At 40.8% G+C, this 15,643-nt stretch overlaps 1 protein-coding gene across 6 annotated transcripts in view; it reads left to right on the forward strand.

Annotated features, from left to right (window-relative positions):
* Positions 1–15,643, forward strand: part of tbc1d14 (TBC1 domain family, member 14) — a 43,500-nt gene that overhangs the window by 13,537 nt on the left and 14,320 nt on the right. For all 6 annotated transcript variants that reach the window (XM_078936686.1, XM_011487736.4, XM_020711781.3 and 3 more), the window contains one exon: positions 695–818. In XM_078936686.1, coding sequence (XP_078792812.1) covers positions 695–818 — 124 coding nt within the window. The remainder of the gene's footprint in view (positions 1–694; positions 819–15,643) is intronic.

A 15,643-nucleotide genomic window follows, 5' to 3' on the forward strand; every position in this document is an offset into this window, starting at 1 on the left:
TCTCACGCCTAAAAAGAAGTTCCGGTCACCTAGCTTAAATGGTCTATATCACTCTGCCAGCTTCTTTAAAAAAAAACTTTAGCTTCATCATCTGGACAAAAACAAGCTGTAAGAGGTGAACTTTATCTCTGAACTGATGTTTTATTTAACATATCGTGATCATCGGCATATATATCGCTTTAAACTGCCAGACCTTGACTGCATCACGTTACACATTTTTGTGAAAAAAGCGGGCCAAACTGTAAAAATATCAAGAAAAAAGGACTAAAAACTGGTTAAATATTTACTTCTTTTGTAAGTGACCATGGAATAAGCGGGATAATGGCCTTGGAAGTGTGCGTTATCAGCATTAACGCACTTCGTGGAAACAACCGCGTTAATGCTGATAATGCACACTTCCAAGGACATTAACCCTTACTTATTTCGTGGTTCATTCCTGATAGATCTGTGAAAATTTCACGTGAAGACTTTTTCCACGTAAATTCAAATGTGACCAATTTTCCTCCATGTAATGTGCTCAAAATGTACGTAGTGGCTGTGTGACACGGTCTGTGTTTGTGAACCCAAAGCTCTTCTAAAGACTCTTGGGTATTCAGGTCCTGGACAGCAACAGGGTAGTGATCTTTGTCACAGTGACCTGGTTTTGTTTATCCTCCTGTCTAAGCTCTGTCTGTCTGTTCCTGCCTTCCTTCAGGAGCGTGTTTACCAAAAAGGTGAAGGACAGTCAGTCTGTGGAGCCGAAGGATCCCGGTTGGAAGCTGTTTGGAAAAGTTCCTCTGCGAGATGTCCCCATAAAAGACCCAAAGAAGATACAAAAGGTAGGATCCACACATGTGCTTCTGTGGCTTCATTAGGGCGCTGTGGATCTGCACTTTGGTGGCGATCCGAATAGATTCACAAATCAAGATTCCCAGATCAAACCTTGATTCTTATTATTTCACATGTTATGTCAGATGCACGTCTTTTTACTGGATACATTAACTTATTATGGATTTAATCGGAATCTGAATCAACGAAACACAAGGGATAATGGGTCTTTAAAGACCATGTTTATATTTATAAGCTGCAGTATTTTCTTATTTGGACATTAAAGCAGCTGCTACCACTGATGACAGATGAAACGTTCTACCTTTTGTGTGCCAGGTAAACAGCATTAAAGCTCTGGAGGCTCTTTTGTCTCACCGACGTTCGGATATGGCAGCTTCAGCAGCTTTGTTTGCTTTGGCGATTATTTGTCCGGCTGCTGGAGTGTTTTTGTCGGAGTCCTATGGTCTTCCTGGCTTTGCTAGAATGTGGGAGTGGTCTCCTTTCAGCAGCTGATCCCTTTTAACTGTTGATGAATGAAACACCTTAATGAAGTAATGTTTACATTTTCAGGAGCACGCTCCATATTCATAGAAGTTTATTATTCAAGCAAATATTGGATTCATTCAGAGTCGGTGATGGGAGAAATTGGGTCCTCTGCTCTGCACAGGTTTATCTAGATCCTGGCACAGACAGATACTGCACACTCACAGAAACCCAGAGCTGTCTAACACACTTTTTAAAGAACTGGAGAGGCTCATCGGCTCCAAGTCTTGGTTGAACTACTTCTGTCGTCTGGCATTTGGTTTGTAATACAAGCAGATTGTTTTAAAGGAATTTTACACGGACATTAGATGTTCCAGCATTATTATTGTAGCTTTAGAGTGCCAAGCATGTTTATAAATCCGTCTGCACGATACAAGGAAAAGCTCACAATTTGCGATATTAGTGATCAATTTTGCGATGACGATATAACTTGCGATACATGAACAAATAGAAAAACATCTAAACACATCATTTCCATTTCACAGAGTCAACATAACTTAAATTATACACTTAATGACCCTCGTCTACATAGGAGGCAAACATCTAACTTAAAAGGGCTTCAACAACATAAAAAACGTATTGGATTTGTTAAATATTTCAAACTTCCATAAAATTGTTTTTGCACATTTAAGGTTAGTTTTTATTGAAACTTTTGCAATATGCGTATTGCACAGCTTGATAACATTAACAATAAATTTGCAAATTATTGTGCAGGCCTATTCTAGATGCATACAATACTGGAGTCCAAATGAGTCCAGGCTTTGAGTCGGATGTAAGGAAAAAACGAAAACGACCTTAATCACTTTTTTAGAGGTAAAAATGTAAACTTGATCCGTAAATGTTAACAGAAACTCACACATTGCAGGTCTGAGAAAACTTTTCTTGAAATAATAAAACTTTCTTTAAATTTTTATTTCCTTTTGAGCTCATTAGTTTTTCTATAATCATGTACGTTGCTCATAAGGGTGCTCATAGATGAATACATAAATAAATAAAAAAGAAATGTATATTTATTTAAAACTCCTTCAGCGAATCATCATCCTCTGCGTGAAATAACTCACTTGATTGACATGCAGAGTGGCCAATCGAACATCCTCTGCCACTTCTGCCCGGTGCTCGATCCCCGGTAAAGGACCGCTCCGGCCCGCAGGAGCGTTTCTCGAGGCCCGGGCCAGGCTGACGGGGAGTCCGAGACGCCTCGTCTCACGCATAGACTGTAGAAACAATGGACGAATCGAGGTGTCACCTCACCCACAGAAAATGCCTTACCTCCAGCATTAGCGAAATAAGGCCAAATCGCTTAGAATCATTGCTTCCTGATACGGCCACCGCCATGTTGAAACCAGTCGACAGTGATTGGTCCAAATCCTCTGAGTATCTATGGAAACTACTGTCACCAAACAAGAATGAGCTTATTTTGAGCCCCAACGCCTCTACTTCTTGAACGCTGTATTTCCATTGACAATGAAATTGCGTAAATTGGATTGGGCATAATAAATTAGTCTAATGAAAACGCATCAATTTGGAAAAAACGTGCATTCATCAAGAAAGGAGTGGGGGGCTAGGTACGGGGAGGGGGGCCCCATTTATTTATTTATTTTTATTTTATTTATTTTTAAATCGTCAATGCTTGTTTTTATATTTTGTTGTGTTTTAATGTAAAGCACTTTGTGTTATATTTATATATGAAAAGTGCTTTATAAATAAAGTTTGATTTGATTTGAAGAAAAAAACACGTTTGCGCTTGGAGGAGGTGGTTTTTAAGGCATATCAAAATGGACATATTTTGCAAACTGCAATGGAAAAACCTTTTTTCTTTTTTTAGAATGAGTCACGTGACCAACAACTCTGCACAGGCAGACGGTTTGCATCCATTTTCTTAACCCTCTGGAGCCGCATAGTTTCCTGGAGCTTGTCCCTTCTTCTGTTGGGACGGAAGGATACAGCCCGGACAGGCCTGCCGTCGCCCCGCCGGATCCCGGTGTTGTGCCAGAATATGTTTCCCTTGCCAGAATTCCAGCTGGCTGGCCGCCGACAGAGCTCTGCTGAAGGACGGAAAGGCATCCAGCTCGGGCCTCCTAAATCTTATATATTTGGGATTTTCATCAAGACATTTATAAAAAGATCCTTTGGTTTTATTTTTGGTTTTATTTTTCCCCTCTTGAACTAATGTGGGTAACAGAGACACGAAAGTAATGACAGAAAGATATGTTTGCAGCGGGAGACTGAATGATCTAATGAATCAGACATGGAGGCGTGGTTCCCGATGCTTTGGTAGAGTTTTTTAAAATAAATCAATCCGATGTGTAAACATCCTCAGTGTCTTCTGTGGATTGTGAAGAGATACACGCAGACCAAAATGTATTGTTCACATCTGTGCTTCTGAATGACTTATCGCGTGAGTTGGTTTGTGATTATTCGCGTAATAAGGATTTATTGGAAACAGTGTGATAGTGTTTTTTGTTTTTGTTTAGACATTTCTAGAATTTTGATAGAGTTACCTCAAACGTAGCTCATCCCAAAACAGTGTGGGTGTGGGTACCGGATGTTCTCGGGTTGCCGGGTGTTCTCGGGGTCCTTCGGGGTCCTTCGACCAATGATGACGTCACACTATTTGATTGGCTGTAAGTTGCCACGACCAATGAGTTAACGTCGCTAAGTTTTTTTAAAACTTTATTGAAAATTGCGGTATCATACATTAAATAACGAACAATAACAATGTAATCAATATTACCTCGAAGATCAGTCAACATTGCCAAACATAACCTATTAACATAGAAAATAAAGAATAGAGGGGAAAAAAGAAATAATGAACATAACACAAAAATAAATAAAAACATAAGTAAAATAAAGGAACACAGAACCAATCTAAATAGTCTAATACTAGTTAGGGGTATTCGTGAAGTTTTTATTTCTGAACAAAACTAAGCAATTTCAAGCCATTCTTCTTTTTCATATAATGAAGTGATTCAAAGTAAAAACAGAGCTCTTTATGAAATGTTATAAAAAGTGGTTTGGTCTTCAAAAATTTATTTTTGTGCATCTAAAACTTTCCTTGCAATATCAGGATATTAAGAACTGTATTTTCTGGTCTATATGATACCACACCGAATAGAACGTTTTTTGAGTGTAAATGAAATGGCATTGCAATTTTGGAAGAATACCAGAAGCAGAACGCATCCCAGAATGTTTTTATAATTCCACACAGTTAAAGAATTTGCACTGCAGTTGTAACTTGACTTCACCAATATGGCGGTAATCTCCTCCCATGAGGAACCACGTGATGTCTCCTCTAGTGATATAACTCATTGGAAGGACCCCCGAAGGACCCCGAGAACATCCGGCGGCCCGAGGCGATCCGGTAACCACATGGGCAACCCGGTATACAGTGTTCCTTTTGTTATATAGCAAAGGTTACATTCTAAAAATAACCCATAGGTTAAGTCTGTAAAGTAAGATTATAGATGTTTTAAGACTGAAAAACCCCTCTACACACTTTACACTGCAAACACAATTTCTTAAGAAAGTAAAAAGGTCCTTGTTTGAAAAAAAAAAAGAAAGTTTTCTTTCCTGTATTGCCAGAAAAATAATCTTATCAAGAAAATCTTTCAATTGTAAATTAATCTTAGTTTGAGAGTTTTTTCTTAAAATAAGAATCCTTGGTAAGACCATTCTTCCAACCCCGTTGGCAGATTTTTTATTTTCTTATTTAAAGGTAATCTGCCAATAGGGTAAGAAGGACTTATTTCTAAGGGACCTGTGTTTGAAATGTTTACACTTTTGTCAGACTAATGTGAACATTGTAACGTTTCTCTTGTTTAAACTCTCAAAGTCCAGTATTTTAGTATGAAAACAAAGACCTGATCAAGGATTATGTAGATTTGACAAACTGAACACATTCTGTACAGGAGACACGGCATGGAAGAGATTGACGTCTTCAACAGCCAATCAGGACGCAGAACACGGACCGCTGTTTAGAAAAAGCAAAACAAAATTAAACTTACAAAAAGCTGCAAAACCGCACAGCAGGACTGTGAAAGGTGAACCTCGAGTTATGAAATGTGAAAAAAAATCTATTGTGGACATGACCTCTGACCTTTTTAAAGATGGCATCTTGGGTCAAATGCGGAATCCCCCTCCCCCACAAGCTGTTCTTTAAAGACTCTTCTGAGTCTCTCAAAAGTTTGATCGTGACAAATGGAAGTTTGCTCATGGGCGCCTTTGGCATGGTGGTAGCTGTTCTTGTTTTGGCTGATGGAGGGTTTGCGTTGGACGTTCATGGATCTTCTTGGTGGCGGATCGGTTCTGCATAGGTGGGAAACGTCATTGGGATCAGATGGAATGCAAAGTGTTGACTCTTTGATCCATTAACCCGCCACTTGTTTGCACAGTTAGCGCACAAATTGCAGGGCTCTTTGACTTCTTTGCCAGCAGATTTCTGAACACTTGCTGTGTAATTTTCTCTTTTCCACCCCGTTAATGGACAGGAAGGTGTGTCTGTCCCTATTTAAGTGCAGAGGAGCTTTAAACAACTGTAGCTATGGTGACACGCCAGCATGTTTAAGTGGAGCTGTGGGAAGAAGCCTTGTGTTGTTTCTGACACGAGCTCAGTTCAAGTCATGCTTCAAATACATGGGTCTACAGATGTCATGCATAGGTTTTAATGCTCCAAGGCCCACATGCAAGAACACTGGCATTCTAGTGTATAACATCCGCCGTATCTGAAACTGTAATCCTACACTGGAAACGGCAAACGAGGCTAAGATTTCCAGCTTTTGTTCTGCCTTTTGTTGTGCAGAAGCGAGAAGTGAACTGTGTTTGTGACATCAGGCGTCATTTCAGCAGACTTATCTGGAACTTTTCTAAAAGACTCCATCTAGCCATTTCACACAATTTTAAACAAATGAGACACAACCATAGCCAATGGGATTCTTTAATGGATTTTTTACAAATTTATTTTGGAAAACCTCCTGCATACTCTAAAATTAAGATGTATGCCCTAGTATTCCAAAAAGCAGGTTATGCTATTACCACGGTAAGTATGAGGATAAGGAAGTTGATAACCTCAGCTTTCTGTTCTAAAAATGGAGGTATGTTCCAGGGTATGTCAAGTTGCCATAGCAACTCATGCTCTGAACATAACCTGGTCTGGAGCAGGTTTAGATGAAGGTTAGTTTGTTTACAGAGAGGTGAAGCAGCATGGCGTGTCTATTTGAAGATGATTTAGTGGATGAAGAAGCTCAGATAATACTTATTCCACCGTGAGAGGGTGATAAGACCACATATGGATGTTGGAAAGGTAAACTCTTTACTTTGATCTAACTTAATTATTTGCTTTAGTAATTGTTTTTAGTTCAGTCAACTTAAAAACATGTAGTTATAAGATGGTTATTTTGCTTTCAAATTAATTCAATTAAGTAGGTGTAACTTTGGCGCTGCTGTTAGATTGGCAGCGCAAGGAATTGTGCGATATCATTCCCTTTGCCTGTCTGGACGGATTTGGGTTTTTGACCAAATGTGTTTAGTCGTTTAGCTGTTTTACTGTGTTTTGAAGAGTTATTCTATCATATTATGTGTAATTCTTTCTGCACCATGTGTGAGAGTGAGGGAGAGAATCATGAGGTTATTTAGCACCCCCTACTATTGCAACTGGATGTTACAAAAACTAAAGTCATGTTAGAGTCAGTATAACTGAATGCATGATTCATATAAATGTGGTGCAGACCAAATTGAATCAATCATTTTAGTGTTATAAAAATGAGAATATCTGCAGCCTAAAACTTAGACATATGAGAGTTCAAGAAGTACGATAAATTAAGATGGAAAAACATCCAACTGAAAGTAAAATGACATTTAGTTAGATAAATATGTAAGTTTGAGTTGTAAAAACAGTTATGGAGTCTAATAGACATAAGAAATTAGGTTGAATAAATTTAACTCCATTACATGTTACCAAATTGAAGTAATTCATTTAAGTTGGAGAAGTCTGATAAGAGTTCAGGGTTAAAGTCAGGGTAGTTTAAACATGCTTCCTGGAATACCCCCCTGGACTGCAAGGACAAGATTGTTTTCGCAATTCTCCTTTCTTACCTTTTAGCAAAAATGTCACCCCTGCCACATTCTCGAAAATTCCCCAGAATTTACACACCCCTACTACCCACACCTTGTGCCAATTGGTGCAATTTGGCGATCTTTCACATTTTCCCTCAAGACCAAACGTTTTTTGGTCAAGCAATCTTCACAAAGTTTCACACACGTGCCACCAGCTTAAGTCTACAACCAGAACTGAAGTTTCGTTAATCTTTAACCTCAAGATCAGTCCGACATATAAAAATATCAACTTCAGTAAAACACTACAAATTTGAACTGCTCTCAACTCCTCAAGCATAATTGCAAAAGATACATGGAAAAAGAAATTGTCAATAAAGTTTGTTGATTTTGAACGGCGTTAAAATTTGAGCTTGCATAAGTAGTGTTCATCTGATACTCCCACTTTTTTTTAACCGGAATATTGTGAAAATTTAATGCATGAACCATTGGTTCAAGCTGAACGAAACATTATGACCCACTATGAGTATATTAGGAATGTGGGCGTGGTTAACAAAGAAGAAATGCAAAAATGTACTTTTGGCGATTCTTCTAAAAATTGCACAAACCTGTTCGACCCTCCCAGGTGACCAAAAAACAAAAATGGTTGCTATGGAGATGAAACTTATAGTCAAGCTACCATTTTGAAAAAAAGTGTTTTTTTTTTTTTTATGCATTCGTCACGTAAAGCTCTAACCCCGGTAGCGTGATCAGAGGGGAGGGGCGGGGGTGGGGGAGGGTAGTGCTTGTGGGCCGCACATATATATGTGAAGACACTCAGGACAAGTCCAATGCTGAAAATGTTTGCACCTCTTCTTTATCCGTTATAGAAGTGAGCCTCTAAACGGTAACACATCTTCAACTTAAAACCACAACCAACTCCATACAACGTTTGTGAAAAACGACCTCCTGCTTTGATACCATATATAGTCACTATAGTCGCCATTAACTCCTGAGACTTAGCCGGCGACACTAAAATAAAAACACTTTGATGTACCAAACTTTTTGCACCGCTTTTCTGTGCTCCAGAGCCTGCTGGAGTTGCTTTGTTTGGGTTAAGGGTTAAAAAGTCACGATAAGTCAAAGAACATCAAAGGGTTAAATAAACATTGAAATATTCAGTTTTTTCTAGACGTTGAATGTTCAGCGTGGTTTGAAACTAAAGTCATTTATTAGTGGAAAGATGTTTTAGATCATTTAGCTGGATTTGAAAAAGATTGTAAATTAGTTTAAATATTGACGAGTATAAAATAGAATTTTACGTTGAAATGCATCAAAAGTCATAAATTAGCTTCAAGAAACTTGACATTTTCCTAAAACGTTAACTCATATGTGTGAACAGTGTGGCAGTGACTCAGTGATGAAGCGTGAATGAAAAGTGGCGTCTGGAGCAGAAGCGACGCTGAAGCTGCTCATTACTACCTGAGTGGGTTGAGAGGAGCTGAAACCCGATCTCTGCTCTGGGCTCGATTAAACGGACTGGCAGGACGCAGCAGAGCACAGAGCCGCTCCTGCTGATTTGCTGACACACGCGCAGCAGAGCTGATGTGGAGCGGATCTGTGCGGCGTCACAGAGGAGGAGGAGGGTTGGGGGGGTGAGGAAGGAAGGGAAGTAGGGTATCATGCTGCTGCTGCTGCATCCTTTGCCATGTGGGGTGTGTCCCTCCATCAGCAGCCTGCCTGCTCCTCTCTTCTCCGTTTTCCTATCCCCGGGTGTCCCGTTACCAGCAGTGAGCCCTCTGCAGCAGCCGTGATGCTACGCTAGGGCTTAAACAAAAAAAAGAAAAACTCCACCGGAGGACTGGATGTCTGTCGGGAACCGCAGCGTTCATGGTGAGTGAGCAAAAACCCTCAAGGACAAGCGGCCGAGCTGGGTGACCCTTCGTCCCTCTTCTCGTCGGGCAGAATCAGAGGGCATCGGCCGCTGGAGCTTGAAAGAGAAGCGGCGGAGGAACCAGCATCTCTGATTTCACATAATAGCTTCTGTCAGCTCACTGCTGCTGTGTGCCGCGCAGCCAGGAGAGGGACGGTTTTGTCCTCCGAGGAACATGTCTGGTTTCTGGCTTGTTGAAAGAAGCCTGAAAGTTGATGTGGTTCTTCATCTTAGAACAGATGTATGCAGCATTTTTGAAGCTTTCAGGGGTTTCCTGTGGTTGAGGGAAAGGATACTTTGGCCACGCCGTTGGCGTTCTTCAGGTTTGAAGTAACACTGTGTGGAAGTGCTTCCCTGTCCATCATTTGGTCCCGTTTTGAGCATTCCAATCCTATTCCATAGTAACTGTGGCTGTGTGGAAAGGAAGCGTACCGTACACAGAGTTTTGGTTCCTTAACTGTGTGATTATATACTTATATGTCAGATTCAAAACAGAACCAGAGTGTGACCAGTGTTTCAGGAGGCAGTGAGTTTCAGTCTAAAATCACAAATATGAGGTTTTTGTTTTAAAATCAACATTTTGCTTAGGCATGGGCCAATATCATTTTTCCAGGCCGATACCGATAACCGAGATTTCCCCTCCTACTGTGACCGATGGCCGATATTTGCAGGAACCGATACTTAAGTGTCTATAGTATCGCAAAGCTTAGATTTCCTTTTTGTTTCCTATTAAACGCAAAACTTTTCTGTCACTGGACAATCACACTGCACTCGACCTTTTTAACAAACAGCACAGGATCCCAAAGGAACAAATATCACATAAAACCTGGAAAATATATCTGAAAACATTCAGACCATTTATCAAATATTGGACATAACTGTTGACCACATTGTCAGGGATCTATTAGGAACAAGTACACATTTCAAAAATAAGTGGATCTGAGAACACTCTGTTTATTTGTGTCATTTCTGACAGATATGGATAAACTCAAGTCATGCAAATATCGTTTAATACTGATACTGGCACCGGTATGTTGCCCATATGACGCAGAATTGTAGTTTGTTGTATAAAAGCACAGGTATTTATTGTGCTTGAAACTCAGCCATCTCAAAACAACAGTAGCCCTGTTTTTTAAAGTTTATGGCTGGAGATTCGGATGAGTTTGTCCGATCAAAGTGCTCACTGAACCGGTTCCCCGACCCGTTGGCGCCTTGTGTCCTTGTCGGGGTTTGGCTCTAACAGCTTTAGCAGCTGGAGCTGGAGCCATCATCTGTCACCCTGCAGTATTCAGGAAGCTAGTCGTGACAGAGACGGCAGCGGACGCAGAGGCTGCAGTGGCGTTGGGATGGTTTGAAACCTTCCGTCTCGTGTGGAGTGGACAGCCACTGGAGCTCCGTGTTGTAATGGAAAAGCCGCGGCTCATTCTGCTCACTGGGCTGTGCAGAGCAGCGTGAGTCATTATGAAAAGGTCGAAAAGGTTTTCCATCCCCTCGGGGAAACCTCGGTACGAGGTCACCATGGGATACGGCTGCTGGTTAATCTGGAAAGCTACTATGCAGGAGCACATAAAGGACAGGAGTCAAGCAGTGAAGCAGAGTTTTCTTCTTAATATCTAAGAAAAACATGTTTTTTATTCAATGTTTCATCAAATCAGAAGCTTGCTGTGGACTGAACAACAGAAACATGAGGAACGTTTGCTGAACAGTTGATTCTACATGGGTGCAGACTTACCGCACAGGTGTTACACTCCTAGATATGACTTCACCAGGTTCAGGTTTCCCCGGTTCTAGAAAAGTGATCCTGGATGTTCTGTTTTAGACCTCATCAATCCGGGCTTTGACAGCTTTTATTAAACATTCATGCAGTTAGGAAACCCCTCAAAGAAAGAATTCATTTAGACGCTTTTGGGACTTACAGCTGTCCTCAACTAACACTACTTCCCCACCCTGGAGGCTTCTTTGAATAAGAGTTCATCTAAATTGATGTTCCACTGAAGATTGTTAGGATGCTGGTTCGCCCTTTTCCCTCCAAAATACTTTAAAGTCCCACATTTCCAAAGCGTTCCCAGTGGGTTTTTTTATTACGATTTTGCCATTTTTAGCCAAAATAAAAACCTGGCGTTCATTGGGCGGTTGTTGGCGGGGGGGCCGTTGGCCCTGAGTAACCGCGACCTCACTTTGCCCATCTGTTTATATTCTCTCTCACTAGCTTACAGCCGCAAACATTACCGGTGCAACAGAAACGGTGGGCAACATTTGAGATATCCATCCGTACCGTTTAGATCCAGATTCCAGCTCAGACGAGACGTTCACGGGTCTATTTGTCTGCAGGTGGATGCATTAGAATGGAGCAGAGCAGGAAGCTTAAGGTCTGCTGATTGTAGTTTGTAGGTAACGCCTCCAAGCTGTTTCCAACAGCATTTATCTGTCTGCTCCTGATTCACCACAATTCAAATAAATACACAGAAACACAGTTTTTAATCTTACATTTCTTTATATTTGTCCTCCATCATTAGAAAAATGATACAAGAACATGTTAAAAACACCAAAAACACTATTTTCAATGGAATGGGTCTTCAAGGACGTCTTTCTCTTCCTTTAAAGACCCACTGCAAGGAAAATGTCTTTTTTTTTTAGTGTTTTTCAACAAGTTTTTGTTGTTTTTTTTTCTGATGTTGGAGGACAAATATAAAGAAATTTATTATTAGAATTGTGTGTTATCTAAATTGCGGTGAATCAGGAGCAGACGAATTAATGCAGTTTGATTAAGATCATTTTTGTGACGTAGAAAAAAGTGCTGGACGGGCCAGAAACACTCCCTGCTCCTCTCCATTCTAAAGCATCCACCTGCAGACAACCAGATCCACCAGCGTCTTTGAGCTGGAACATCACCATAGTCCTGACATTTCTGGATGCATCTGGACTCAACGTTTCAGTTCATGATTGAAATGTATTTTTGCAGCAATAGTTCAGCTAGAAACTGTAATAAAAAACGGTGAAGACTTTCTCTTCCATGTCAAAACGTTTTCTGATGAGGTTTATCTGTTTCCTACCCGTTCCTCCAGTGGTCTAGGTCTTTCATCTGCATGTGTTCTGGTCTCACACACAACCCACTGACTATATTCATGTCTAGTTTAGTGGCTTCAGTTAGAGAGCGTCGTCCTGACTCTGGGATTGTGGGTTTGAGGAGCCGCTAAAATGTTTAGGTGTTTCTCCAATGGTCCAGTCAAACATAGAAAGCCAATTTGCCATCATAACTAACAACAAATTTATCTTTAAACCTTTAAATGGAACCTTTAATTCAGTCTTCTTTGTGTTTCTGCTGCTCAGTACTGTTGGACAGTAAAAACATCATGAAAGACTTTTTTCATTGTGCGCTGCCATCAATGGTCAAACGGTTGGAGATTTAGTTTATATTTTCCAAAATCTACCTTTTGGCACATTTGAAACAAGTCTGTTGTATAAAAATGTTTGTTTAGATAATATAAGAGCATATGAATAAGTTGAGGTGTAGGTCCTCTCAAAAAGAAGGGTGCTACACTGCCCCCTTAAGGCCAACAAGAGTATCAACACTACAGCATAAAAATTGGAAATGCTTCACTTTTAAAAGAAGCTGACGTGTGAGGAAGCCTCAGTATGTCATCGTAGTTTTGATTAGAAAAAAGTTTATTTGGCAAAACGTGGGGAAAAAATAACATTTTTTTTGTGCATTCACGAGGGTTAGAAAAACTTTATTTTAAATAAAGTCAGGTTAACTTTAAATATGAGGAACATAAAATTTGATGAAACTTGTGTTTCAAAATAAAACATTGCTCTTCCCAACAACTGAACATTAGCAGAAAGAGGCACAAATGAAGACCTTTAGGTCAAATTTGGCTGCAGTTTTAAAATACTTTTACATCTTAAAAATGATTTATCTATATTTCTATCTTTTATGTTCAATTCTATCTGGCTACTGCTAATTGCTGCTACCCAAAATGAACAAATAGTCCAAAAATAGTCAGTAAATGGACTTTTAAAGCCCAGAAGTAACTTGTTCTTGGGTTCTCCAGAATTAAAGCATCTTGCAGCAGATCTGTGACTTCTGTCTGTACCTGATTATTGGCACTGAGTAACTTAAACAGCAGTTCTTTCTCTTTTATCTTCAGCATTGGGTGATTTAAAATGTTCAGTTAAACTTGAATTATTTAGTTGATGAAAGAATCAATGCGACGACTCTGTAACATCTTGTCTTTTTCTCAAACATCAGGAGCCGTTTGATTCTCCCTCTGCTCTCTAACGGGTTTATTTCCTTTTGTCATTTAAAGACCCGCTTGGATGAAAATGGTGTTTTTGTTGTTTTCTACATGTTCTTGCGACATTTCTCTGATAATGGAGGACATGTTTTAAGAAAGTTATGTTCAAAATGGCATTTCTGACTATTTGTTTATTCAAATCTTTGTGAATCAGAGGAAGACGATGAAATGTCGTTGGAATAAAATTGTTTTTGTCACAGAAAACGCCCTGGGCGGGTCACAAACTCGCTGCTCCGCTCCATCTTGATGCTTCTACCTTACAGACACATAGATCCATGAACGTCTTTGTTTTCCTCGTCTGAGCTGGAATCTGGATCTAAACTGTACGGCTGGGTAGATCCGATATTGCTCATTTTTGTTGCACTGCTAATGTTAGTTTGGGGTTGTAAGCTAGCAGGCCAGAGTATAAACAAGGGGATGATGGGAAATGGGGGAAGGCTTACTCTCCACTACCCTCCACAACTCAGAGGCGAGTTTGTAATGAACTCCTGCAGAAACTATGTCCCTGAAAAACGTAGAAAATAGACGATCAGATGGGGACTTTAAGCAGGTTACTCCTCAAACTCTTGTTTACCGTCTATCCTTTCAGACAGTAAACAACTCTAAAAACAAAATCATAATAATTAGAAAACACTTCAGATGCGTTACATCACAGCTGTCTTCATCCACTGATGCAGCACCTGTTGCTTTTAGAACAGACAGGTGAGCGATTCCAGCTGCAAACACTCACCTGTTGAAGCTGTGGAAGGCGGCAGCAGCAGCAGCAGCAGCAGCAGCAGCCGTCATCTTGAGTGGAGCCGTCCGTTTGTCTGAGTTTGTTGTTGTTTCTGTTGGATTCAGTCAGCGCTTTTTGTCAGGAGGGCAAACAGGAAAAGAACAAAGCTGAGGAATTCCTCTGAAGATGTGGGAGTACAAACACATTTGAACTACTTTAAAGGATTACAAGAATGTCCGGTTTCATGAACTCTGTACGGACTTTTTTTACAATCAGAGGAAAATGTTTGCACTGGTTGCACCTCTGCGCCTAACTTTTTTTTTTTCTTGGCTGCAGCACCAAAGTTCGGTGCAGCCACCTTCTCGACCACATTGCCTTTAACTCAGCAGTTATCCGTGATCCCTCCCCTTTTATCACTGTCAGTGATTAACTTTCACACTGATAAACAAAAGTCCTTTATTTGAACCAAAGTTCTACAATAATGATTACCGTAAATTCCGACTACAAAGCGCACCCGATTACAAGCCGCGCCCACCCATTTTCATGTGTCTAATTACTTTTATACATACACAAGCCGCTTCAGAGTACAAGCCGCGCATGTGTTAGGCGACACGTCCTGAATCCCAGAGTGAGTGCGATTCATTAGCACACTGTGGGTGGAGCCAGCTTCGCCTCAGGCTCATGTATTTGAGTGTGTCAAACAGCACGGACCTCTATTCTGTTCACAAGTTCCTCAGTTATGGTGTTTTTATTTCATTTTTTTTTTACTTATTGACAATCTAGGTATCATACATAAAATTACAAACAGTAACCATATAATCAACATTACATCCCTCAGTTATGATGAGGAAATTTACATCCGCGATTCCCCATTTCCCATGAGTCTTAGGGGCTAAAGGCGGGGCCAACGCCCGGCTCGCCATTCTGTTGTACGTGTTTAAGAATGATCAAGTATCAGCAGTGCATGGAGGGGTGAGCGGGAACAGCTCTCCTTCCGCTTGTGTCCCGGCAGCGTTATGGGAGTAACAGGGCTGGTTAAAAAAACACACCAGTAAAATAAAGCAGCGGCGACTGAAAAGCGCGCGCCTCTACGCGATACGCGCGCCTCAGTGCGGCGCGTGCGTCAGAAGTCAGAAGCCTCTGCGCTCCGCAGACGCCTCTGCGCTCCGCTCCCGCCCCGCGCGCTCCTTGTCTCCCCTTCCTATCTACTCCAACACCTCTGGCCAGGGCGGCTTCAAGGAGGAGCACTTCGTCCCCATTGCGCCGGTGGAAGGAGCAAATCGTGTCTGTGCAAAGCAATCAGACTTAATACTGTACGTTTTG

Source organism: Oryzias latipes, chromosome 18 (genome assembly GCF_053564925.1).
Source record: "Oryzias latipes strain Hd-rR chromosome 18, Olatipes_Hd-rR_3.1".
Lineage (NCBI taxonomy): Eukaryota > Metazoa > Chordata > Actinopteri > Beloniformes > Adrianichthyidae > Oryzias > Oryzias latipes.